At 46.6% G+C, this 26,880-nt stretch overlaps 1 protein-coding gene across 1 annotated transcript; it reads left to right on the top strand.

The window, feature by feature from the left end:
• Nucleotides 1-2,350: 2,350 nt before the first annotated feature.
• Nucleotides 2,351-26,825, top strand: LOC128893870 (balbiani ring protein 3-like). The gene is made up of 10 exons (XM_054155165.1): nt 2,351-2,758; nt 3,253-3,742; nt 17,788-17,925; nt 21,148-21,578; nt 22,121-22,667; nt 22,824-23,067; nt 23,146-23,414; nt 23,518-25,299; nt 25,395-25,852; nt 25,932-26,825. The coding sequence occupies exons 3-10, from the start codon at nt 17,829-17,831 to the stop codon at nt 26,094-26,096; spliced, it is 3,993 nt and encodes a 1,330-aa protein (XP_054011140.1). The 5' UTR covers nt 2,351-2,758; nt 3,253-3,742; nt 17,788-17,828; the 3' UTR covers nt 26,097-26,825.
• Nucleotides 26,826-26,880: the final 55 nt, after the last annotated feature.

Here is a 26,880-nt window from a genome sequence, read left to right on the forward strand (position 1 = left end):
TCACGATTCGCTAGACTCTACACGCGCAGGTACCGCTAGTGTACGCGTGGTGCACAGTTATACAAATTTGTTACAGTGCTCGTTTTTTTTCTCTCTTTTATTTTAAAGAGAACAACACGCGAACCCAATGCTATTTTAAACAAGCGCCGACCGTAACGTTTACAGAAAAGCAAATCAAATTCAAAATTCAAGCTTGTTTAAAACTACGAGTCTGTACTATCTCTTTGAATGTAACATTCAATTATTACATACTATATACATATCTATTGGGCTGTCTGGAAAGTCCATGCCGATTTTTAGTAAGCGATACAGGCCTGAATACATCGGAATGGCTGAAAACAAATGAAATGTGTACATTCCTTAAGAGGTGGAAAGGTATGGAACAAAATGGTACATGTAATATAATTCAATAAATATACATCAGAATTCAAATATGTCTCTTTGAATTTTTCAATATATTGCATTTTGATTTTTACAGGTGTTCTATAAAAGCCTCTTGGATTACAACTTTGTACAGGATGTTAAAAAGAAGGGGTCTAGGTTAATTAAAGACGTTGAGTCGCTAGAAATAAAGGTAGTATTTCCAGTTAGCGTGGTTCCTTTTTACGGATAGCGTTGCCACGCACCGGCCTTCCGTTAATTTATCTTGTTTTTAGGAACCAGGTGCTGCGGTCACGCAAACGCTCGCAGTTTGGCGGTGGCGGCGGCGTTCCGGCTGAAATGAGCAGAAAAGTTTGCGTTCGTGCTCGACCGCGCGAGAGAGCGAGCCGTTGGGACGAAAATTCAGGGCGAAGGTTCCAGAGGTTCCGGTTACGATGCTCGGGTACGGGTCGTCGGCCGCTCGCGCGTCAGTATCGTGGCGAGATCCGGGCGAAGGAGTATCAGGAAGAATGGAAAGGGGAATGTCGGTCACTGGGCCTTTCCTCGCGATGACGGTACTCCGTTTAGCGCCTCGGGGGCTACCGCCTAGGAATGTTGGAAGAGCATACGCCGAAGGCTCTCTCTCTCTCCTTTCTCTGTGTTCTCTTCTACTTCTCGAAATCGGTAACACTCGCGTCTCTGCTATCCCGTAGCTGCGCGACTCGCACCGTTGACAAAACGCTGCGAAACAAAACTGCGTAACTTACCTGCTCTATCTTTATCTCTATGCGTACGTCTGTTTCTTCTGTAGATAAGGTACCCCGAAATCCATTCGTCCCGGAGACGTACTTCTCGAAGATCAATGGCGAAATCGCCGACGAAAAACCGAGTTGTTAATTTTATTTATAGTCTTGCTCGTCGTGCTCGGTTAACGAGAACCGATGGCGGTTCGAAACGGCCAATATAAACGGGCGCGGTTCGCTGCATATTTCCGTGCCCGTCGTGTCAGGATAACGCGAGTACCGTAAAGGTGAAGAAGCGGGTCGCCGTTGGATCGAATTCCGCGCGTACCACCTCGAGCCACATTAATTTTCAGCGTGCGCGCTAGAATTACGCCGGATCCTTTCGGTGAGAAAAATGGAAAGGAGAGAAGAACTACGGGTATGTACGGTACACGTGCACACGGAAACAGCCGTGGCCTCGACAGCCAGTTGGCTCCTCGTCCTGCGGATGCAGCCGCTGAAAACCGCATCTTTTTTCTCCCGTCGAATTGGAAGAGGTTCATCCCACGCCGCGAACGTCGAGGATTTCGTTGAAATTGAAATACGACGCAGTCCGCGAAAAATGTTTGCCAATTTAAATGAAAATTAGCCGCGAACAAAAATTCGTTTGTATATTCAAATCCCTGTATTTTTCAAAGGCGAAACCAGTACAACGATAACCAAACCCCGTGCTAAGGTTACGTGGACTACGTTATATCGAAAATCTCCGACATCGGCCGCAAAAAGTGATCGATACGACGTGGAATCGCCCGAGGGCCGTAAGTTCGGGAATCGAATTCCAAACATGTTCATACGATCCGCATGAATTTTTCTCAAGTCTCCCGTTGGGTATTGGAGGCTGTGCTTCTCCCGAACAACGGAAAAAGAAAGGACCGAGGGCGAAACGGGTATCCAACGTTCGAAGGTCACCGTTACTTTTTTCGTAATCGTGTGCTTTATCGTGCGACGTTCTATTTATATCGAACCCGCATAAGTAACAAGTAAGTACAAGGTAAGTATGCCGAAAAAGTATAAATTTTTATGAATCATGTAATTATTGTGGCGGGAGTGTACATGACTTCTTCAAGGCTTGGAATCGGTCTGTCGGTCTAATGTTCGAGTTACATAGTCCTGAAGAAGTCATGATCGAGCAAGTGGCCAGCTCATCGTGGTTCCCGCTGGGAGTACCCATTGGGGGAAAACTGAGAGCCATCACTGCGAGCTGGCATTTTTAACTAGCTGCATATTTTTGTTAACTACCTGTCATTGACATGTTTCAGCGTCAGACAAATTCTGAAGAGTCCGATAAACAAATCATTAACGCCACGATTCAAGTTTTCGGCCCGACAACTTCAGTCCTTTTCAATGCGTCGCTGGACGCGATCATCGTAAGTCACGCGAATTTTTCCCAGGACACTACGGTTCTTCTGAATAAAATACAAACAGAAGAGGAATGGGAAGACAGAAAACGAGGAAAAAGAGTGCGCGGATAGGTCCACGGTATCCACCGTTTGAATATGTATAGACATATGTATAGACGGTGTCTCGTAGCAAAGGCCGTTGACTGTGGCAGCATAATTCCGGTTGATTTTGGGTCATCCAGTCGATCGATGACCCGTTTCATCTATTATTGAAATGTAAGCATCGGATGTAACCATCACAAATGTTTACGATACTTTGTACTAACTATTTATAGTTCGTCTCGATGCCACGGAGATCAATTCTTACACTCCCGTTTGTTTTAATCGTATCCGTTACTTTAGTAGAAAACTTTTCTCCGCAAGTTACTCCTTATCGCCCGTGAAATATAATTTCGCCTCAACTTCAAAATGGACCTTAACGATTTATCGACCGGTATCGTTTGGACGTATAATTACGATGTTTCTTTATTTCGACAATCGTTTCTCGATCGATACTTGTATAAATTATCGGTTGTCTCGGCAAAAAAAGCCGATTAATAGGCTACCAGTCGGTAAAGCGTCGATAAGCTACCGGTCGGTAAAGGTTCGAAGTCACAACAAATAAATGCTACAACGGGTCGCTTTCGTGGAAGTAAAAAAAAAAATATATATACATAAACCTAGCCACAGAGTTATTTGCTTTTCGAGCGATTCATTTGATGTTTTTCCAGCGGGACGGTTGTCTGGTGGCAGAGGTCAATCGCTGCGAGGGAAAAATTTTCGATCGGCCGATCGAACACAACGGTATGACATTCATCGGTCGGGCGGGCGTCACGGCGGGTGTCCAGAGGGGCTGGCGTACGTCGAGAGGGCCATAAAATTCTAGAAGGGGGTCATCATACGAGGCCTGGCTCCGTCGAACGCAACGAAGCCAGGACAGTGCACGAACGACACTCGACGCGAACTGAGCTAGCGAAAAGGCGCGCGAAACTTGCGAAACGGCGGCGCGATTTCGAATCGAACGAAACATTCGTTTCCCTCGGCCAATTAACGCTTGTGTACGGTGGCGAACCCACGCCACGCGCCTCTGCGGAATTTCAACGGAAATCAGATTTCCACGGAACAGTGCTAGAAACTGACGTTGTGCAACGGAACCCGTTCGCGAGGAGAGCACGAGGATTAATTTGCTACGCGTCTTCTCCGCGGATAACAGAAATCGAGGTGAGTCTTTTACCACCGATTACTTAATCTCTTTTTCTTTTTCTTTTTTTTTTTTTTTTTTTTTTATTTAACCAAGTTTCCGCGAACGCGATTATTCGTTTCGGATAGTCGTTACTTGTGTTCTGTTCGTTGCGAATATGGAATCGCGATAATGGAATAGAAATAGGACGGAGGAGGGAAAAAGGCAAGGAGTTGATAATTACGTACGGGAGTAGAAAATAACGTATCGGTGTTAATTCAATTTAGAATATTCCTAATCTCACCGAATGCAACATTAAAGAATGATCCGGAAAAGTGAAGCGAAGTGCGCCATGGGCATCGTAAAGATTTAAATTAGTCGCAAGTGGCGTGTAGTAAGACCGATACGATAAACACGGGAAAAAAGTTAACGTTTACGAGCGGACATTTTGAATTTGCGAGGATTAGAAAACCGCGGGAACGTATCGTCCACCAAAAAATCACTTTGTGCGATGTTAAACGTTTTCTTTTGTAAAGCGTCTTCTCAGTTTAGAGCTTTCGAACAATCGACTATGTTGCATTTTTTTGGAAATACGCGCAGAGTCCTTAGAGCGATATGGCTGTCGTAAATTGTTGCTTAGTTCCTTAAATATATAGATGCACGGAATGGTTTCATCAGTTCTCGTATAGCTCGTGTTTTAAAAGCGGTTTTATCGCGTCATTTTCAACGTGGAAAGAAGAAATTCGTTCCCAGACTTGTTTTCCGCGTGTTCATCTAGCCTCTTATTGCAATCGATTAAAAACGTCCCGCAAAGACTCGAGAAATTTTCATTTCGCTCGAAACGTCGCCTTATGGCTAGCGTTCCGTTTAAGGAAGAGTTTGCGTTTACAAAGTAAACGGTTAATGTATACCATTCTTAAAGTAAAATTGCTTTCTACCCCGGTATTAGACGAGCTTCCAGACACGTCTCCGTTCAGTTTTTTCGTACTTTTCGTAATTAAACTATGAATTCACGATCCTTGAAATACTTATCCTCGAATAATTGGAAATCGTAAGTTAATCAATTTTCACCAATTAGACAACCATTATACCGAATCAGGAAAGTATTACAAAAAATGGTCGCCAATAATTAGCAAAGCTGTTGGCTGAAAATAACCGAGCCGGAACCAATTACGAGATTTCGGTTCGAGTCGATGGTCACTGAAACGCTGAAACCGAAAATTGGCTTAAATGAAATATATGTATTAAAAAGTTGTCTCGTATCAATTTCCCAAAAAAAAAACTATGTAAAATAGTAATTTATTAACTTATTTTTTATAAACAACGACATTCTACATATTCGCGGAAATCTCTAGAATAGATAAATTACAAAAAAAAAAAAAACAAAAATAGCTATTTATGTAAGTTGCGAAATTAACGAGAAAAGAACAATCAATCGATAGAAATGTTGAAGCAATAAGTATTTGCACGACTGTTTAGAGGTACTTTACTGGAAATTTGATGTTCTCTAATTCGTACGGAGCAATAAACTAATACGTTTTACGTTACAAACTCTGCTATAAATGATTCGTCGTAAGAATCGTACAAATGCTTATTGCTTCTATACTTTTAACCACTTTTCGCATTTTTTTTTTTTGTTAATTTCGCAAATTATATCAACTAGTAAATGTTGTTTGTGCTGTATCTATCTTAGAAACTTCCGAGAATTTATATTGTAAAATATCATTGATTATAAAAAAAGAAGTTAAGAAAGTACAATTTCGCGCAAGAGTTTTTCGGGAAATTGATCGTTGTACGAATACATTCTACACCCACTTGTATTCAAAATCCATCCAAACGGATGTTTATGCGAACCGTTGTACAAGCTGGGACGATGCCCTTGTTCCAATGTTCCCCCGTATTTATTTTTAATCGAAACAGTTGAGCGAAATTGTACGTACGGTTACAGCGAGTGATTCGCATGATTTTTCATTACGGGCGTGCGCGCGCGTGAATTTCAGCGATCGCGGCGAATCCCCCCACGGCACGGCAGTCCGTTGCGAATTACCGAGTCAATTAATTCTCGTGAAATCTACGGTACATGTCCATTTGCCCGTGTACTTTCTAAACGGCAACAAGAACGGAATTTCTACGTTGGCTTATTCCTGGAACCGAGACCCAGTCGTCGGTAACGCGAACCGATGGATTTCCAACGCGACGGTTCGCGAACATCTCGCGATGCGTCTCGGGTATTAATCGTTCCGTGCTTTCTTTGCATTCCAACCTCGCCTCGATTCGTATCGTTTATTAAGGCCGCATTGTGCAACGCACGTTTCGCTACGAGCTACGTTGCGTTCGACGGAAAATGTGGCCTTAAACACGCAGCGAGTAGTTGCCCATTTAAAAAGGGATTCCTCTCTAGAGACACAATTTCTTTTTGTATATATCGAAAGTATACGCCACGTTGAATAAACAAGTAACAGGATTCGTCCAAATTCGTGCAAGTATTATAAAATCATAGCTCCAGACAATCGGGTACGTTCGAAACTACATCTTTCCAACTCGAATTCACGATAGCTCAACATCCGTCGAACCGATTGCGCCAAACAAATGTTAGTAATTACGCCTCTAGACGGTAATTTTCCCTTAAGACAATATTTTTGAAACCGGAGCGAATTTTATTTTAAGCTACACGAAACCTACATAAATTGTAATTCAAAGATCTTTCGTTCCACGATGAAATTAACAAGCCGAAAATTGATAAAGATTTTTTGGCCCACGTTTCGCTCCCGGTGCATCCACTCTATATAAAATTTTTTTTTTTTTTTTTCGCTACTTTCGCGCGCTGAATTCATGCTGGAAGTTACGCCCACAATTTGTAGGACGTTCCGTGTACGCCGAGTCTGTGAAAATTGCACGTACGTGACCAGCTTATCCGCTCTCGTAATCCGAGTTTTTTTTTGGCGTTCCTGAAGCAAGAAACAACGTAATTTCAGCGTTACGAGATAACGGACGAGCGAATTTTCAGTTCTCCGTGCAGTTTTATTGCGTTCCTTGAAACATAGGTACGAGCCATTTAAAGTAGGGGATTGTCCACTCGGACGAAATAACCACCGCTCCGAAACTCGCGCGTTCCGTGACAATTTTACGATATTTTTTTATCATTCCTGACGGTTATCGATGGACTGAATATTTCTGTAAATTCGTATTTTTGTAAATTCTGAAAACGAATTGAAACTTAAATGTACGTACGCATACAGTGGATGCAGAATCTATTCGTACACCGATCAATTTCCCGAAAAACTCTTGCGTGAAATTGTACTTTCTTAACTTCTTTTTTTATAATCAACGATATTTTACGTATTCTCGGAAATCTCTAAGATAGATATAGTCCGAACAACATTTACCAGTTGATATAATTTGTGAAATTAACAAAAGAAATGCGAAATGTGGGTAAAAGTATAGAAGCAATAAGCATTTGTACGATTCTTACGACGAACCATTTACAGTAGAGTTTGTAACGTAAACACGTATTAGTTTATTGCTCCGTACGAATTAGAAAACATCAAATTTCCAGAAAAGTACCTCTAAACAGTTGTGCAAATACTTATTGTTTCGACATTTCTATCGATTAATTGTTCTTTTCTCGTTAATTTCGCAACTTACATAAATAGCTATTTTTGTTTTTTTTTTTTTTGTAATTTATCTATTCTAGAGATTTCCGCGAATATGTAGAATAATATTGTTTAAAAAAAAAAGAAGATAATAAATTACAATACGAATACTTTCTACACCCACTGTATATACAAATGTATATCATCGCACATGAGAATCATGCTTGAATCTAGATTTGGTATTCGTCGCGAACGAACGTGTCGCGACAAAGGTAACTTTCATTCGTCGTTTGGCCTCGTTGGACGTTTATTAATTATTTTAGTCAACGATATCCCCCGTTTAATTATACCTCGCGATTCGCGCTTGTTACAAGCAAACAAAGCTCAAAGTTATCCTCCATTAAAAGCGGCTGGAAGGCCTGGCAGTTCGTTTGCGCGCAAACAGAACGTCTCTGATGCAAAATCTCTTTGGACCGTTCTCTTCGTTAACATCCACCCATTTGTTAGCCGAACCGCGTTTCCCGTAAGCAATACTTAACGCGACGGCGACTTTTGCGAAGCTGCCGCAACTCTGACCGAAAATGGTTTTCCGGTAAAATCCAAACAAAATTTAATAATCCACGAGATTCTACGTTATACAGAGTGACACGGAATAAGTTGGTATTTAACGCAACACTGAAAATCTACACCATTGTAAATCAGTTTAGGTTACATTCCGTGAGCGTATTCGCGTACTAAGTACGAATTCAATTTTCTCCACGTTGTAATTGTTAACCGTAACTTGACGTGGCCCGTCGACGTGGTCCAGGAGCAATTTAAATAACAACTTTGCGCACGACGTCGCGCAAAATATTTACCGCGTGGCCCCGACGTTCTTTGTGCTCGTAACGTATACGCTCGAATCAACCACTTGGTAGTCACAGAGTTCGCTAGCTTCCTGCGGGAGCGCCACAAAGAATTTCCAATAGCGTTTCACGAAGAAAGCTGCTACGTAGCCGCGGTTCTCCTCAAAGAAACCATTTGCCCACCTCTGCGAGCCAAACGGCGATCATTAAAACCACGGACGAGCGTCTTTTCGAAGCTTTTTTCTTTCAGCTCATCTCGCGTCTTTTCTTAAATTACGATCGCGGTACAACTATAACGCGTGCATCGAACCTAATTGGAGCCAAATGTTCGCTAGAATGCTACCAGACGTTTCCACGGGAAAACCACTCGAGCTCCACTGTCGAACTCGTGCAGAGTTTCGCGCATCTTCTCGACCTCCTCTCGAACATTACGTAGGCAAATATTCTTTCACACGATTCGTTTGCTTCCGGGAAGCTACTCGAAGGAATCCGCGAATATACGTTCCCGGGAAAATAGAAAGTTTCTTTTTAGGAAACGAGAGGTAAAGAAACGTTAAATTGCAGTCGACTACGTTCCGACAGGCGTCGAAGATTTACGACGAATCAATATCCCTGTCGCTGAAATATCAACGCGCCGATGATGAAATACGGAATAACAGGTTTCGATGCTTTCGATGCTTTCGACGAAATTTTCAGCTGAAACTAATTCGTCTCTCCGATACTCTCGGAGGTTCTACTAATAAGTCCGACTGAGCTTTAAAGCGTAATTTTTACAAAAATTCTACGTAAAATTATTTCCCTCTGCGCGTTCTACAACGCTTGACGCGCGCGTAGAAGTTAATTGCATCGAAGTTCGTTGACAGACAGATTCTCCCGAGGGTGTTCTCGAAAAGTATTCAAACTTCTCGATCGCGTGCAGACTGAATTTCGGTACGCGGTATCGACGCGAGCCAGGATATTTCCGCAGTAGGGCGGTATCGTCCAACGTTTCGCCGTGGCACGGACGAAACTTCCAAGCGGCCGTTTCCCGTGGGAAAATCTGTCGGCGCTCACAGAAATTGGAACGTCCTCGTTTTCGTACGAAAAGGAGACACGAAACGGAATCCGAGCCCCGAAAATAGACAAGTTTCCGTGCGCGTTTCTGCGCGGCGTTCATTTATCCGCATTCATTCGGAACTGTGCCGAGCAACGGGTGAATCTTTTAACGCTCCTCGGACTTGCAGTTCGTTTTCGTTCCGGGCGATACGCGGATACAGTCGTCGCAAAATCACGTGGTCCACCATTAACAACCACTTCGGAGATAGAACGCTCGATCTCGTAGTCCTCAACATTGCATTTATCCAGTAGAGGTTTCTATTCCTCGTTTACATTTGTCTCGAGTCGATCGTCGAACGTACAGAAGGATAGAGAGTGAAAGACAAAGAGGTCCAAGAAAAAAGAGCAGTCTGCAGAAGCGTATCAATCGGTTAGAATCATATTAAGCCGGCGACTGACTTGCAACAGAACATTGTAACGTAACGCGAGCAATTCGCTTAGTCTGGACGGGACTCTTGCGCTCTTGCGTGCTCCACTGGTCTGTCGGTTTTTTGACGAACCTCTTTGATCGTCTACTTTTCGCTAAACTGAGTAGGAAGCATTTAGAGAGAATTCAGCCGAGAGTTCGAAGCGAGCACTCGTGATTCCAAAAACGATCTTGTAACGTAACGCTGGTGCCGAACCGTACAATTCGTGCCGAACAGTTACATTGCAGCGTTCTGTTGCAAGTCTCAGTCGCCGGCTTTACACTGCTCGCTTGCCGATCGTCAAGGGGCAACACCCTTAATGGTTGCGATGGCCATCTTGCATTAATCCAGTCGATCTCGAAAATTTGAAGTAACTTTGTCTGTCGAGCTTGAACGCAATCTCCTCTCGAGTCCACCTCCAACACTCGTCGAATCGCGAGTCAATGATCGATCGTATTCCGTCGTTACACGAATACCGCGCGGAGGATCGGTGCCAGTATGAAAACGCCGCGAGCGATCGTGTTCCGATCTGATTAACGCCCCGATAACGCCTCTGTTTCTCACGACCGACCGCGGACGGTTTACACGCGGAAACGTTCCGCAGCTATCGCGTGTTCCAGATCGCTTCTGAGCGGTCCGCTCGACGGTAGAAAGTTTGTGAACGCAGCTTTTCCACGCGCTACTAATAATACCGTCTCCCCTGTCCACCCTGCATTGTGTCCGTCGTTGAAAAGAGCAGCCTCGAAAGAGCGTCCTCCGCGCTGTCTCCGCGGGAACAGAGAATATAGAGAAAAAGAAAAAAAAAAAAAATGAAATGAAATGAAAGAAAGAAACAACTGGAACGGTGAAATGTTCCTTGAGCACACGTGTCGCGAAGCTTCTGGCGCGCTTTGTGTGCGTTCTCCCATTGGACGGTCGCGTGCCATTGTGCGACACAGTGGCTCGCGAGCGAAACAAGAACAAACGAAAAACTGCGACGCGAATTCGCGGCCGGAAGCCTTTTCGAGAGACCTCGAACAATGGGGAACGCGGCATTCACGAATCGGAACGGGGGTGCGTCGAACAAGATTCCCAACCCGGCCACCTCGTGACACGCTTGCGAAATCCCGACGAGTACGGAAATGGCTATAGGCGGAATTAGAATCGCGTGGACGCCGAAGGTCGCTTCCTCCACCACCTAGAAATCGCTTCGGACGTGACTTTGACGTAAGCTCGCCGAAATACAAATATATCGATGCAAGTACACGATTTCATTTTATTTTCAAGTACTCATCTGCATACCACGTTTCTTCCAAGAGCGGTCTTTCTTTCTCTCGTCTATCATTTGAGGTACATACGTGTCGTCGAGTAACGCGTAGAAACTCTGAAAGATTCAGAAAGTTTCGAGCATCTTCAAAATCAACTTTCTTGCCGCTTTCTCTGTACACGAGAATCTTCTCTGCTATCGAGAAGAGAGACTCGTATCGCGATGAGTCGGTCTCGAAAGTAGATTCTCGATGAATTTTCTACGCGGTCTGTCCGTGGCTGTCCCAAACAGGGCATCCGTCATGGCCGTCGATGTTATTTCACCTGGCTCGCAGCGCGTGGTTTGCGATATTCGATAGCCAAAAACGATCGCGGCGTTTCCAAGGCTTCGACCAGGTTTGCGAACTGAATCGACGGCGGGGTTTCCTCGTGCTTATATCTACGAGCCCCTACAATGTGTTCGCTTGTTAGCACGGAGTTTGCAACGACCATGGGAATCGGGACGAGCTACGACTAGTTAGTTTAGTTGATCCGAACTCTGGAGAAATTAATACCGATGTTCTAGTATTGATCTGGAGCATTCCTCTCATTTTTTTTTTACAGTAAATCGAGTCAGGAATTAAAAAAAAAATACTTGGGAATTACCACGTACCCGTATCAACGCGTAGATCATCGGATTGGTCCCATCGCTCATCTCTACGGCCGATCGCACACGGGCGCAACCGATCAGTTTCAAAGCACTCTGAAACTGGTTGCATGTGATCGTGGATCTAGTTAAAACAAAGATAGTGGAGTAGGTGAAACAAAGAGCGCAAACGGTTCGCAACACTAATTTCAAATCTGTTGCGGCCGTGTGCGTTCGGCCTAACACCTCCTATTCTCAACGAACCCAAGAGAAGTTTATTCACCTATGAAATACTTACTTTTCACGCTTCCATGCGCAAAGCTAACGACTGGACCAAAGTTCGCAGGCAGTCAGGCCTGTCTGTTCGCTGAAAACGAAGGGAGCAACGACAGCGACGCCGATAATATCCGCTCGGTGGGAAACGGTAAGGCCCGTTAGCTTCGCCAGCTGTTGTTCGGTACTCGCGAAACAACCTAACGCGAAGTTCCCACATCCGACGATTATTACTGGCGCCAAGAACCCGTTGATATAGCATAATGGCGTAATAGGGCAACCTTAACTTATCGCCGACAGAAATTATGTGCGATGTTTCAACTGCAAATGTAAAATTCGATCGTTTTATAAAATCGATCCCACGTTACGTTAAATTACACATTACCAGGAAGTTTCGCACGCGGAAACTCTGCACGAGAGTTTAAACGCGGTGCGTTTCAACGACTGGCGGGAACCAAACGGCTTGTCGAAGTGGAGAGTTGTTGAACGAAAGAGCGGGAAACCTTCCTCGGTTTTAACCGCGGTAGAGGCATCTTCTTAATGGGACACAATATCGCGGGTATGCATATTGCATGCGAGACGGCTTCCTGTATGAGAGGTAATGGTCGTTATTGTCTAGATAGAATCCATTTCCTGGCGTACAGACGCTTTTAAGGAATTCCGCGTCTTGCCTCTGAGGTTGGAGTCGACCGTTTTCGAACGTGGTTTCGCCCGGTAGAAGTTCTCGCCGTCGATGGGATCGATAACGATTTAGTAAAAGTTGGAGCGAACACAAAGCTTTGGCAAACGGCGTAGAATATTCCGCCGTTAATTTTTTATTTAACTCTTGTAGATTTTGCGTGACGCACTTCCCGTCGTTCTTGCGTCGTTCGATCACCATCAGCTAGGCTATTCACGCGAGGAGAACGAAGCGACTTTCTAGCGAAAGAAAGTCCGGAAAAAAGAAACGTAGGAAGTCGTGAATCGACGACGTAAAATGGCAATCTGTTATGCAGGGACTGCGCTGCAACGCGCGCTACCGGTCGTAAGTTGAACGCTAACTCTCCCAGTGTTACACAGGATGCCGTGGGTATAGGGATGCTTTACGACGTGGAATACTCCACTATTTTATTTTATTCGGAAACATATAATTTTACACCTCGATACTTTCGTACAACGACCTATTGAACATTCAACTCTTTCGAGAGTTTGGGTTAGTTTCAAAACTCTCCAAAATAGTTCTTCCGCTCTGGAATCTTCCAGTTTCCGATGATATTCGACCCGAACGTTCCAATGGGCATCATCGACCGAAAGCTATCGACGATACGCGCGCACTTTCTATTTTCATCGGTACCCATTGGGCTACTTAGCCTCGCGAGGAGGATACAACCGTGCACGAAGACGGTTTTTTGTAAGTAGTCCACTGTTCGATTCTGGTATTCGACTCGGTCCCGTCGTCCACGATTTCCATCGGGCGATGACCCGCGCCGGATCATCTCCGACGCGGGGACGCGGTACCCTGGAACTCGTTTAAAAGTACCTTTCGAAAAGTGTTCCGCCGATGACGCACGAACGGCATCGTCATACGTGGATTCGAGCATGGGTATGACAATAGAAAGTCAACGCGAGAGAGCAGAGCCGCTCTCGACCCGGAAGGAACTCCGATGACGAAGTGACCCACATCCTGTCTACCAGCTTTCGGAGAGCCCTCGATCTTCTCGCCCGTGGACCGGCCTAAATATAGAGGAAAACTTGCTCTCTAATTCGGTTCGGAATTAATTCGATCTCTCGCTGCATACAAGCTTATACATAGCTTACGCGAGCGATTAAATTTAGACGCGATGGCCTTTGGTTTGTTAGACGAATAGGTACTCGATTCCGTGTTCTTTATCCTCGGTACTTCGATTTATAAAGTGCAAGAATTAGCTGCTTGACATCCTTTCGAAGGTGCGGAACCATTGTCGCTCGCTGATCGCGAACGGATCGGGCAGAAGTGTCTCGACTTCGCTTTGCTACGAAAGTAATTCGCCGATCGGCGTTCTTTGCCCGCATAGAGCATTGACGCTCTTTCGTTCAATTTTTTTTTTTTTTTTTTTAACAGAACGACAACCGTTGACGAACATTCGCCCGGCGGATTTTGTGGGAGTCGGTCGTTCCGATATAAAGTATCCAAGAAAATCCGGAACCCAACGTTGCAGTTATATTTCGATCGAGGTTTCTATTCTGTGTTTACATTTGGCTCGTCCAAGCTTTTGATGTTCGAGGAATTGCTTTTTCGCTGTCAACGTTCCCTGGTTCGAAAGAAATAAAACAGAAAAATTCCTGCTGGAAATCTGGCCCCTACCCCCCTCCCCCTCCCCCTCCCCCTCCACCCCCCCCTCTCCACCCCCCCTCTCCCTTCCACCTAAAATGCATCAAGGAAACGACGCGACGTCCCCGAGTAGCAATTACCAGGGCCGAGTAGAAGTTAGGTATTTCGGAATGATGGCGGTGCAACGGCCACGAGCGTAATCTGAACGTGATTATCGATGTAATTACCATGACGCCGGAGCGGTCGAAGCCGCGTTACAGTCTTTACTGATGCATTATTCATACGGCGGGGCGCGCTCTAAATTCAAAGGCTTCCCAAAGGATGTAACCGTGGGTAATTTCACCGTCGAACAACTTCGTCCCCTGCGGTCATACGAATACTCGAATACACGGTGTCCCCAAAAAATGGCCAGCCTCGAGTCCGACTCCTTCGACAAACGGCCAGCAACTACTTCGGAGGAAGCTCGGTGTCTTGAACGTTTCGAAACGACGGTCTCGGTTAGAATATAGTTTATAGCGCAGCGTACGATGCCAACAGTTTTCTTGCACGCTCGGACGTGGAGGACGTTTAACCCTTCGAAACGTAGAACGTATTAGGTCGTCCTAAAAGTTCATGCCACTTGTACTTCTGCTGCTCGAAGCGTAACATCGTTTTATAACGCTTAGGCCGAGCGCACATTGGCGCGCAACCGATTTGAAATTAGTGTTGCAAATTGTTTGTACGCTCTTTGTTTTACCTACTCCACTGTCTTTGTTTTACCTAGATCCACGGTCGCATGCAACTATCTCAGAGTGGTTCGAAACCGATCAGTTGCGTCCGCGCGCGATCAGCCTTAAGTGTTATAAAAAAAATCACTCTTATTTTACAATATTTTCTCACCTTTCTGATACAGTCGTTATACCGTCACTATAAAATTTCTTTAGTATTTTAAATGAAATATTAACTAACCCCACAGCCTTCGGTGTCTAATATTTCCGTAAATGAGAGCACACCGAACTTCTTACCGATGCCTCGATACGTATCCTTGACGTCGGTAGATGGTTCAAGAATACCCAGGGGCTGAAGAAACCGAGGCGGTCAATATTTTACAGAAGGTTCCGATAATTTGACCGCGGAGCTTTTTTCTCCAACGAAACAAATCGATGCGCGTAATATCCGCCATACGAGAGACCGAAGCGACGATGGCAGTCCTCCATCAGGATTAAAATTGAATTTCCGCGGTGAAATTTTTATATCCGGAGTACGTATTAAACGAACGCTCGAACTCGGGAACCGAGCGAAACATTTCCGAGGATTAATACGCAGAGACGCGGAACAAATTTGGAGGTAGCTCATAACGAAGACTAGTGACGAGGTTAGCGATGGCCTTGAGAAACGTTCGAAGTATCATTTATTGATTCACTGAACGAGAAATGACTGAACGTTATTACGATTGCATAAAAAATTGTACGCGAGATTCGGAATTGAACGCAGAGACTTTGGAAGGTTCGTCTGGATATTCCCGACGCGCTTCGAACGATGGATTCAGATTACTCCGACAAACGGGAGATACCGGTGTAATACAAATAATAGCCTTCGAGTTATTTCTCTAATTAAGTTTCCAATTAGTTCCATAGCCGTGGTTACGCGGTTGAATCTGTAGCAGGGATTCCACACATATCAGATCAGGCGGAGGTAAGAGATCCTTCAAAGAAATTTAATCCCGCGCTCTTGCAACTACGTACCGGATTACGTATTCCGCTGATGGAACACGATGAATATTCGGGACGATTTCAATCTTCGAGTTATGAACTTGTTCGAAAATTCACCGAATCCGATTCGATCGCGAAATGAATAAGTCGGACGAGTTTCTCGCTCGCTTTAGTGAGCGGGGCGTTGACCAGACGTTTTCCTTCCTCGCTAGAAAAATTCAATTTTGCTGGGTATCGACGAAGGCGAGCTTCCGGATCGGAATTTTCCCGTGGTCAAGGAGACAGGGAGAACGGTCTCTCTTTTTCGCTCCGGTTTTTTACATACTTTATGAGGTCGGGATGAAAATATCCGCGAGCCGCCAGGGCGAAAGAGGTGTCTCCCTCCCTCAGCCGTCGAACTTGTAACGAGGAACAAAGGGTAGAAAAAAAAAAAAAAAGAAAGAAAGGAAAGACGTTCCCGACAATTCGTAGATCCCCGAAGCCGACTTCGCCTCATGAATAACGGAGAAGAACGCATTAGAATATCCCCCCGCGGCATAACGAATAAGAAGACGTAACTTCCATTGTTATTCTTCCTTTTGAGACGGAGAAACCTAACTTGCGGTGCATCCCTGACTCGAGAATACTTTTACCGAGTGCGCCACTTGCTCGTGGTATTAAAAGATTATTTCCCGTCCACCCGTTAAGAGCCGTGCCGCGAAGCAATAAACCCACGGTCGACGGTCTTGAATTGCAAAATTAATCAGAGCGCTTCGCGTACCCCGTCCGTCGGCGGCCATTAGTCAAATTATTTAGTCACTCCTGTACTCTTGGTAATTTCTCTCTCTCTTTTTTTTTTTTTTTTTTTTTTAGTAGTAACTAGAAATACGTATTCTCACTTTCTCCGCGAGAATTTTCGAGTTGTTCGCAATTATCGAGGTTCCACCGTAACGAGGCGAAGCACCGGGACCCTAGTCGTACCTCGAACCCCCCTCGTTTCCGATACGTATCCGATCTTTATTGCTTTTTATTTCTTACCACCTGCGGCCTTGAACGTTATTATGTCATACGTCGATAAGTCCCGGTATCCACTTTCGCAAGATATAAACGAACTTATAGCTTTTCAATAAAATCAATTAAGGTCGCATCGATGATATGAAATTTATTACAGTTTGAACGTCGATACGAGCCTTGCCTTTGACGAGTAGCAAGCATCCCGGTTCGATTCATCTCTTTACTCTGTATTCGCGTATATTCGAGGGTATTTTCGCTTTCTCTGAAACGGCATAACGGATCGCCTCCTTTTTTCTTTTCTTTTTTTTCTTTTTTTTTGGATCGCGATTCGAGAGGAAACCGTCGTGCAGGGGGTTGAGATGCTTCAACGTCGGAATCGAAACGGATGCAAGCCGTTGGATCGCGGTGGTGTTTTCTCGCTTTTTAATTTCGCCGAAATGCTGCGAGGGGAAACGAAAAAGCCGTCTGGCGTTTGCGCTTTCGAGTCGACGACCACCGACTTCACGGGCAAACTTTTTCCATTACGGATCTATAATCTTGGCCTCTATTGGTTCGGAACGCGGTTCGCGAATTTCGAGAAACTTTCATAGCGGCTGAAAGATACAGAAACGGAACGTATCGCTTCAAATATTGATTCGCCTCGTCCGCGGTGGCTCGTCGAAAACTGACGGAGTCTTTGAAGAATTATTTTCAGTGAGATCAATTGGACGGGAACCGCGTTAATTGCGATAAATAGACCGAGCGTGTTTATGGGAATTCACATTTTGAAAAATGCAGAAAACGAAAGTTAAACGAAAGTACGTCTCGTCTTCCAAACGGTATAACGTGTCTATTATCGTCGATACATTATACATTTTTCGTATTCGTGCACGTCCTCGTAGATTTCCCCATATTTTTTACGAATCCATAAACATCCAACGATAAATAATATAAAGGCACCGAAGGTCCACACCCTCGTCGATATCACGCTCGGACGAATCGATTTTATTCGACACGGTCCGCTAACTCGACATTTTCCGCTAATTTCAGATATAGCGGTCGATTAAAAAAAATCACTTGATGCGCTGAGGATGCGCCGTGATTTTTGCAACGGTGGGCTTGCCTGCGCCGTTGTGTGGGTGTCGTCGATCTGGCTGCTACTGTCCCTGTCGTCATCGGTCGCAGCAGGTACGTCCGACTCTTTTTTTTCTTTTTTCTGTTTTATTATACGTTCGGCGTCATTTTATTTTACAGCGATTTCCCGTTTCACCGTGCCCGTTCGTTCGTAACGATTGGTCCCGAATTATTGAAAGAGCGGCCATTAGCAAACAATAGAGCCCTCCCGTGTTCACGTTCGATCGTCGCCGCGAGGACGCGCGGGGCAAGAAAAAAGGAAAGCGAGCTCTCTCGAAACGGGCGTGCATCTGCATATAATGCGACGGCGAGGACGTGATCGGTTTTCGTGAATCGTTCTCGGCGGTTCGTCCTTGACGTCGCGAGAACAACGAAAAAGCTACACGGAGCTACGCACGGTCCTCCAATCCTCCGCCTCTTCTTTAACGTGAAATTAAAGAATCTCGAAACGTTTTAAATATTAAGCGTGGAAATTACATTCCGTGCCCTTCCAAGTTAGACAGGGATTAAATACAACGGTACAGAATTAATTTCTATTCCGAAAATTAATTCCGTGCCTTTCCAAGTTAGACAGAAGTTTGAATCTTTCAAGAGATCACGTACAGAACGGAGAGTAAATATTTTTGTTTAAAGCAGAGTCGCGACCGATTAAATACAAAGGTACAGAATTCATTTCTACGTTTAATATAAACAAGAAAATAATGTATCTCGAGTCAGTTTTTATTTCGTTCAAGAAAAGGTGTGCGATGTCTCGCGCCTTGAATTGCTTCGAGCGGACACGGATATCGATACTTTGCGAGACACGAGAACGTTTCTAATCGATGAGTTAATTATTTGTCGGGGGATTATGCAGCGGCGGACCGTGCCGCTTTCCGTACGAGGATAAATGACGTAATTAACGAGACGTTAATTGCCAGGTTAAATTGCACGCTCGCGGACCAGAGTTGCCTCTCGGACGGTCAATCGATTCTCGATGTGTTACAGCAGGATACAGGCCCTCGCGATAAATATCAGCTTCGGACGATTCGCATGTTGCCGGCGATAAACAAATTGAATTTCTCTCGCACCGTTAAAGAACATTCCACGCATTCCTGGCGCCTCTCCTTGTACCTCTCCTTATAATTCGTGCCTCCTCCTGTCTCTGAGGCTTCCTTGACCATCCCCCCCCCTCTTTTTTTCTGGGGCTTTGACACTCCTCTTCTTTTCCTCGACGTGTATCGTGTTTCTTTTATCTTCGACCAAACGCGGATGCGAGTAAATTAAGCTTCGATCGATAGCTATTCTATTATTTTCCTTCCTCCATTATTATCGTCCCCTTGTTTAGTCCGCGCTTCGCCTGCTTGCATCTTTCCTGTTCCCCAACATCTCATTGTCTCTTCTTCTACCGTGCATACTAATTTTATAAGATATTCAGATCGTTTTCTTTCAACGAAGAAACGGAAAGGAAGTCGGTCGAATTCAGTTAGAAGACCATTCGTCTCGTTCCAGCGAGCCTAATCCTTCGTAGGGGGGAATTTAATCGCGATCGAAGGATGTCGTAACAGCGAAACTCGCATGTTGCGCCGAGGATTAACACGAAATGGCCGCGATAGAGCGGGAAAGGCGGAGAGAAAGAGGAGGACGCCGGTCAACGAACCGGAAATTCACCGGACGTCTTTTTACGAACGTCTTTTTACGAACGTCTTCAACGGTGTGAGAACCGCGGCGCGTGTAGAGAGTCAAAGTAAAATTGTCGATTGAAACACGGCGCATGTCTATCGATATCTGTGCCCACTTTCGCTGTGACGGATCCACTCGAAACCTCGACGGGTAACTCGCCCCCTTTTCTTTTCAACCCTTCTGCGACCACGTGTGATTTCGAGTACAGAGATGCGGCGTACCTGTCTGACGGATAGTGGCATAATCTCCTAGATTGGATCGTGAAAGGCGGCGCAACAGGAGATCGTACCGTCATTAACCAGACCGGGTGGCGGCAAGCTTCTAGTCTACGCGTAGATTTCTATTTTCCCAAAGTCTGATCCGGAACATTCGTTTGAACCAGACTTTCGTGACTGTATAAGACGACGAGTCCACTTATCGAATAAATAAATTGGTTCTCCATGAATCGTTCTTCTATCGCGCGAATGCTACTCGTTTACTCGGTATGCTTCGTGTCCGGATACTTAACAGAGTGCGTCACTTTTACGAGCATACTTGACCTCCTTCGTACGAGAACGATCCGTCTTTCCTTAGCGCAATCGTCAACGCTGATTGTTCGTGAAATAAAATCGTTAACGCTCGAGGGAACTCGAGGAATAATGTTCTTCGCGGTTAACGCGTTCGAGTGTGCACATACACGATGTATCGATCGATTTGAAGGAGTTGCGAAGGATCGGATGTACTCGCTGTCGATTGTTTCTCGTGGATGATTCGCTACCGAGCGTCTGACTCGGGTGACCGCTGGAAACGCGTTAGGTAAGCGCAGAGTAAGTGTGGCAGTAGGATGCGATGAACCGTTAGGTCGACTCTGGCTATGTTTATTATTATTATTGTTATCGTTGCGCTACAATTTGGTCCGAGCGTGTTCGCGAACGAAAGCGGCAGGGCGATTCGTGCCGTCTCTGTCGAGATCTCGCTTCGATCTGACCTACAAAAGAGCGCTCCTCGCCGTCCGTGACCGTGAACGATTCGATCCGATCGCAACGTTTCCTGTAATCGATCTCGCGAGACGAGCCAACGAACCGTTCACCGAAACCTCGCGTCTTCGGGGAATCCAGGATGTACAGTAATGTCTCCGTAAACGCTCAAGCTCGGGACTGACCGAGTGCAGTTAACGTAGAGTTCGTGTCTGATGTTTGCCGACGAGCTTCGAACGTAGACAAGGACAGCGAATAAAGAAGAGATAAAACTTTCACCATCATATTCTTGACATTTTTCCGATCGAAGTAAGATCGAACACGATATAATTCGAATGACATTTACCATGCATCTTTTTTTAATTAGCGATGCATCGATATACGATACACAATAAGTTACAAGTAAATACGTTGAGAGTTACGTCGTGTTTGGTCTCGTTTCAATCAGAAAAATGTCGGAATTACGATGCTAAAGGTTTCGCAACAAAAAAGTTTCATCCTTGCATTACAGTATTTCACCGACATGCCTCGGTGTTTCCGCTTCGTCCTCTTCCTTATTCGCTGTTCTTGTCTGCGTATACCCCGTCCCGGATCACGTTACGGGCCTGGTTTCTGCGCATTTATCGTAGACAAGTCACGAAATCGAAATGTCCCGTTGCAGAGCCATCGTTGAAGTCGCTAGGTCGATGCCCATCCTTCGAGGAGCAGAACGTATGCCCGTCAAGATCCCCGGCCTGCAAGAATGACTTCCAGTGCCGGACGTCGGGAGAGCGTTGCTGCAAGACGGCCTGCGGTCTGAGATGCGTGCCAGGAGAGCTGACGGGTTGCGAGCAATTAGCTCAGGCAGCCGTGAGAAGGTCGCGTGCGCTCGGTCCGCGTGGACCAACGCAGTTTATACCGACGTGCAACAACGAAACCGGCGAGTTCGAGAGGATACAGTGCCATCCGCACGAGAACAACTGCTGGTGCGTCGACGAGATCGGCGTCGAGGTTCCCGGTACCAGGGGACCTACCAAGGATGTCATCGACTGCGATCGTCCTCGAGACTGTCCAGCGCACAGCTGTCGAATGCTGTGTCCTTTGGGATTCGAGGTAACCTCCGTTCCACGGACTTTATCGTACCCCCTGTAGTTAACCCTTTCGACCCTAGCGGGACGTACGCGTCCTAGTGAACATTCCTGGTTGCATTCGGTCAAATTGCAAGCTAGACTTATAGGAACATACATCAATCCCATAAATACTCTCTATGTCTATCGAAGAAGCTTGAGTAAACGAGGTAATAGTTTTTATATTACCAAATGAATTTTTCATTATGAATATGTATTACATACGAATAAGATATATTTATTATACATTTATGGGAGCGATCGTGCGTGTACAAAATGAATATCATTAACACCTGTGCAAATTGTCTCTTCACGTTCAATTACAGCCAATCCTGATTCAATACAAATTAATTCCTAAAAGAGAAACGAATGGAATACAGAAAAAAGAGTCAGGTCGAGAAGGTCGAACCGCGTTAAAATTTAGTAAGATCCAGATCCTCCGTTATTCCCAAACCACCTTCGCTCCTCCTCCACCTTCGCTCCTCCTCCACCTTCGCTCGTTTCTCATCGACGACCTTCCTTTACCAGATCGAGCCGAGAACCGGCTGCCCAAAATGCGAGTGTCGGGATCCGTGCCGCGGTATCGCCTGTCCGGGGACCAGCCAAACGTGCGAGCTGATCGATGTAACATGCGCACGTCCGCCGTGTCCGCCGATTCCCAGCTGTCGTAAAGCGAAATCGCTGTCGTCGATCTGCCCTGCCGGCGAGCCGTTGCAAATCACGGACTCGCCGAGGCCATTTCTCTGCGGCGACTCGCCCGGGAAACCGACGTGCCCCCCGATGTACAGCTGCCTGGTGGAGCCGAAGCAGGAGTACGGAATATGTTGTCCGTCGAGTATAAATCTGAAGAGGCCGGGAACTTGCCCGCTGGAGGAGCCAGCGGTTTGCGGGAATTCTTGCCAGCACGATTTGGAGTGTCCCGGGCCGCAGAAATGCTGCAACAGCGAGCGATGCGGCGGCGGTGTCTGCTCCGTTCCTCAGGGTCTCAGCGCCTGTCATCGAGACAGGGTCCTGGCGGAGATGATGAGCATCTCCGAGAGACAGGGACGCGGATACGTTCCCCAGTGCACAGACGGTGAGATCAAACTCTGTACAACGACCTAACGACACCTTATTTCTATTTGAGGGAGTTCTACTCGTTTTTACTTCTCTTGCTGGCAAGCATCTACTGTAAGATTACCTAGAATTTCGTTCAGACGAAATATTTTTGGATGTTGAAAATGCTTTTCAGACGGCGGTTACGAGGGGAGACAGTGCTCGCGGAACGGTTTAGTCTGCTGGTGCGTGGATAATAACGGCAGGAAGATATCCGGCTCGATGGGGCCGGCGGATAAGGTCGACTGCGCGTCGACAACGAAGGGAAGGTCCCTCCCGGCATCGTGCGCCTCCCAACAGTGCGCCCAAGTTTGCCAATATGGATTCAAAACGGACGCCTCCGGGTGTCCCACTTGCGAGTGCGATAATCCGTGCGAAGGGTGAGCGTGCCATTGCAATTAATAGCGATAGCAATAGCAATAAGTGTAGAACTTTTTTAAAATCGTGTTTGCCCGCAGTTTTCCATGCCCGGCGAAAGAGGAATGCGTGTTGAGTCAAGAAGACGGATGCCCGGACTTTTTGTGCCCGACCAAACCGGAATGCAGACCTAGGAAAGCTTACTCGAGTCCTTGCGTCTATGGGACACCGTTGATGGACGACGAACGTAACGCGATGACTTGTTCCGCGAACGACACTTGCCCGCAAGGCTACAAATGCACCGCTGTACCGGAAGCTGGCCAATCGATGTGCTGTACGATATCCGCCAATTCCACGAAGACGCCAACAAGTAAGATCGCGTGGTTATCGTAAACTTTCCGAGCGTGGTGTAACAGTCATCTAAACGCGAGCAGGTGATTTGGACACACCAACCTTCCATCGTTTCGTTTCAGTGTGCGAGTACTTGCGGGAGTTCAACGACCGCATGGTAGGCACGCGAGAGGACATGTCCCTGGCGATACCGGCGCCCGAATGCGAGAAAGACGGCAGCTACAAGCCGCTGCAGTGTCACCAAGGTATCTGTTCGTGCGTCAACGATCGCGGAGTCGCGATAAAAGTCGGCGTCGATCGTACCACCGACTGCAAGGAAATGAAAAACCTTCCGAAACTCTGTCAGCCATTGATGTGCGACCTGGCCTGTCCCTACGGCTACGAAGTGGACGCGGCAGGTTGCGAGCAATGCCGTTGCCACGATCCCTGCAAGATCGTTTCCTGCGGTCCTCAGGAGACTTGCACGATGGTCGACGTGAACTGCGGTACCGGACAGTTCTGTCCCGCGGTTCCAGCCTGTCTGGCCATGAAACCAGGTCAGTGTCCTTATCTCGTACCGAGCTCCTCGAGCTGCGAGTTGCAGTGCAGCAACGACCAAGAATGTTCAGCGATGGAGAAGTGTTGCTCGACCGGCTGCGGAACGCAGTGTATAACACCCGTGATGGCAACGGCCTGTCAACACGCGCGAGCAGTAGCGGAACACGCGGCCAGAGAGTCGGGGGAGCCAGCCAGAAGAACGTACATTCCTAGATGCGATGGCAGCGGGGCGTTCGAGCCTGTTCAGTGTCACAACGGAATGTGCTGGTGCGTGGACGAGGGAGGTAGGGAAGCTGCGGGGACCAGAGTCCTCGAGGGAGTGATACCTAAATGTAGCACACCGCTCAGATGTCCAGAGATCGATTGCAAACTCGACTGTCCCGAAGGATTCGATCTGGACCCGGACACTGGATGTCCCACGTGTTCTTGTCGGGATCCTTGCAAGAACGTGACTTGTCGCGGAGAGAACGAAGCGTGTAGAATGGTGGAGGTCGCCTGTAGCGTGCCGCCCTGTCCACCTGTGCCGGTATGTTTACCGAAGAAAGACAATCCGTGCCCGAATGGATCTCCGTTGTTGGACCAGGACGGATCGCCGGCTACTTGCGGCCCTCACGGCCATCATTGTCCATCCACGCACAAATGCGAACTCTCGCCTTTGGACGAGTACGCTGTCTGCTGTCCGAAACCGCGAGAAGTCTGTTTCGAACCTCCCAGAGTAGTTGCCTGCAACTCTGGTATAGGCCTGAACGAGACCGACAGGTGGTACTTCGATCCTGAGCGCAACGAGTGCAGAAAGAAAACCGAGTGTACTCTCGGGCACAACGACTTTTCCAGTCGTCTGGTCTGCGATACGGTCTGTCCCGTGTTGTCGCAGTGCGAGAGGCTTCGCGAAAAGAATTTGAAAACGTCGCAGAGGCTCAAACAACCGACTTTCCTGCCCAGATGCGACCCAGAGACGGGATTGTGGGAGCCCGTGCAGTGCCTGGAGCACGTCGGTGTCTGCTGGTGCGTTAACAGAAAGGGTCAACCCGTGAAGGGCTCGCTGACTAGAGGACCCGAAGCCAAGTGTAACTTCAGACAAGCTAGAAGAAGCGGTAGGGGACCGGCGGTGCAAGAAATCGACCGTGAGATTCAAGCGTTGATGGAGAACGCTTTTATTGACTTGGAAACCGACGAGAAACAAATCGGGAAGGTGTTGGGCACTAGGTGTCAGGCGATGAAGGACAAAGGCCACGTCCCCGCTATCTGCGATCGTCAAGGTAGGTTCGAACCGATCCAGTGCGCCGGGGATACGTGCTGGTGCGTCGACGAAGCTGGCAATCAACTTATCGGATCGGAGCCTTTCTTGAAGGGAACGAATATATGCTGTAAGTCCCGTAATCTAACTCTGTCTAACTACGTCAAATTTTCTTTTCCGCGTACAGAGAAAATTAAAGGCGCGTCTTCCTTTCTCATATGTTAGTGCCAACGCCAGTCGAAGCTGTCGAAGTCACTCTTCGTTTTCCCGGTCGATTCCTCGCCAGCGATGAAACCACGTTCGCGAGACACGCCGAGGATCTTCTACGCGATCTGGGCGCCAGGGTGAAGAACGCGATACGAGTAGAAATCGGTCAAGACTCGGCCATACTCAGCTTCGAGATAATAGGCCCGAACAAAGTCGACGTGGCGTTCCACTTGGAGGAGCTGACTAGAATTCAAAAGTTGTCGATGCTAGGATCGTTCGCGGATGCGACCACGTCGCGTTTCACCCATAGGTCAACCCCCATGGCCATGCAGAGTCGAATAGTCGCACTGGAGCAACGGGAGATCCTCACGGAAGTGGAGACACCCATTTATCAGACAGCTACTCTGGTTCTAGCGGCGGGAAGCGCGTTCATAATTAGCAGTTTGTTGATTCTGCTGATGTTGTACCGCAAAAAAGTATGCTGTTAAACTTTGTCTATAATATGGTAAAAGAAACAACGTATAATAATGTGATGTACATTGTGCTCGGTTTCAGATGAAAATGAAGGATCCGTCGAAAGCGTTAGCGGCGGACCAGCATTTTCTGGCATACCAACAACCGGTGTATGTGATATCGGGTGGGGAGCAGGATGAGAAGAAGAAGGAGATCGCTGAAACACAAGACGCAGCGTCCTCGTCGGACGTTGTCGTCAGCACATGAGAACGCTACGAAACGCGAACGATGGCGTTCGAGTCGTTCTTATTTCGTAAAAGAGACGGGCAAAATAACCGACCGAATGAAAATTAGAGTATGAACTATAGATGTTATGTATCGCATTGAACCAAGATAAAATTGTCCAAGTAGCTATTCGATCGAATAAACGTCGCGAATAAATTGCCACGCGTTCCTTTTATTCGTCGTTTGTTATTCGAATGAAACTTTGCCCGTCTCTATCTCGTACGCGGGTAGTCGTAATCGAAGTCACGTCTACATAATCAACTTCTTTCATTACGGTAAAATATTTATTCTTTGAACACGAGACGCATCGCGATTGCTCGAATCGGCGACGATCGATCGAATCGATTCGCAAGCGGTACATTCCTATCGCCGTGCATCGTAACGGAGACAGAAGGATCCCGATCGTTCCGAGTATCCATCGGATCCGCGATGCAGGGTGTATACATACTTGTGATAATTTCGGGGTTCGGGGATAACGAAAAAATGATTCGGTTGATCGTCGAGGAAATAGTTCTCATTAGAACGATCGGATTTTCTCGCGGGTATCTCTGTTTCCGTCTGAACGACGGAGCCACCAGCGCAAACGTGTCCTGGCCCGACGAAGCAGCGCTAGGATATCGTTGCGTTGATCGTATCATCGTGGGTGTAAATACTAGATTCGTACTGTGTTCGTTTATTTATATAGCTCAATAAAAACCAGGAATTCCTTCATTCGCCGATAATCCGTTATTTGCGACACGACGTTCGTAATATCATTTCGGTTCGT

This window comes from Hylaeus anthracinus, unplaced genomic scaffold, assembly GCF_026225885.1.
Source record: "Hylaeus anthracinus isolate JK02 unplaced genomic scaffold, UHH_iyHylAnth1.0_haploid 3, whole genome shotgun sequence".
Taxonomy (NCBI): Eukaryota; Metazoa; Arthropoda; class Insecta; order Hymenoptera; family Colletidae; genus Hylaeus; species Hylaeus anthracinus.

Excerpts from the sequence above, each read along its gene's own strand:
- LOC128893870 (XM_054155165.1), top strand. The coding sequence starts at position 17,829 with ATGCGCCGTGATTTTTGCAACGGTGGGCTTGCCTGCGCCGTTGTGTGG. Across the intron at positions 17,926-21,147 it reads GTCGTCATCGGTCGCAGCAG|AGCCATCGTTGAAGTCGCTA; the intron begins GTACGTCCGACT and ends GTCCCGTTGCAG. Across the intron at positions 25,300-25,394 it reads GAAGGGAACGAATATATGCT|TGCCAACGCCAGTCGAAGCT; the intron begins GTAAGTCCCGTA and ends CTCATATGTTAG.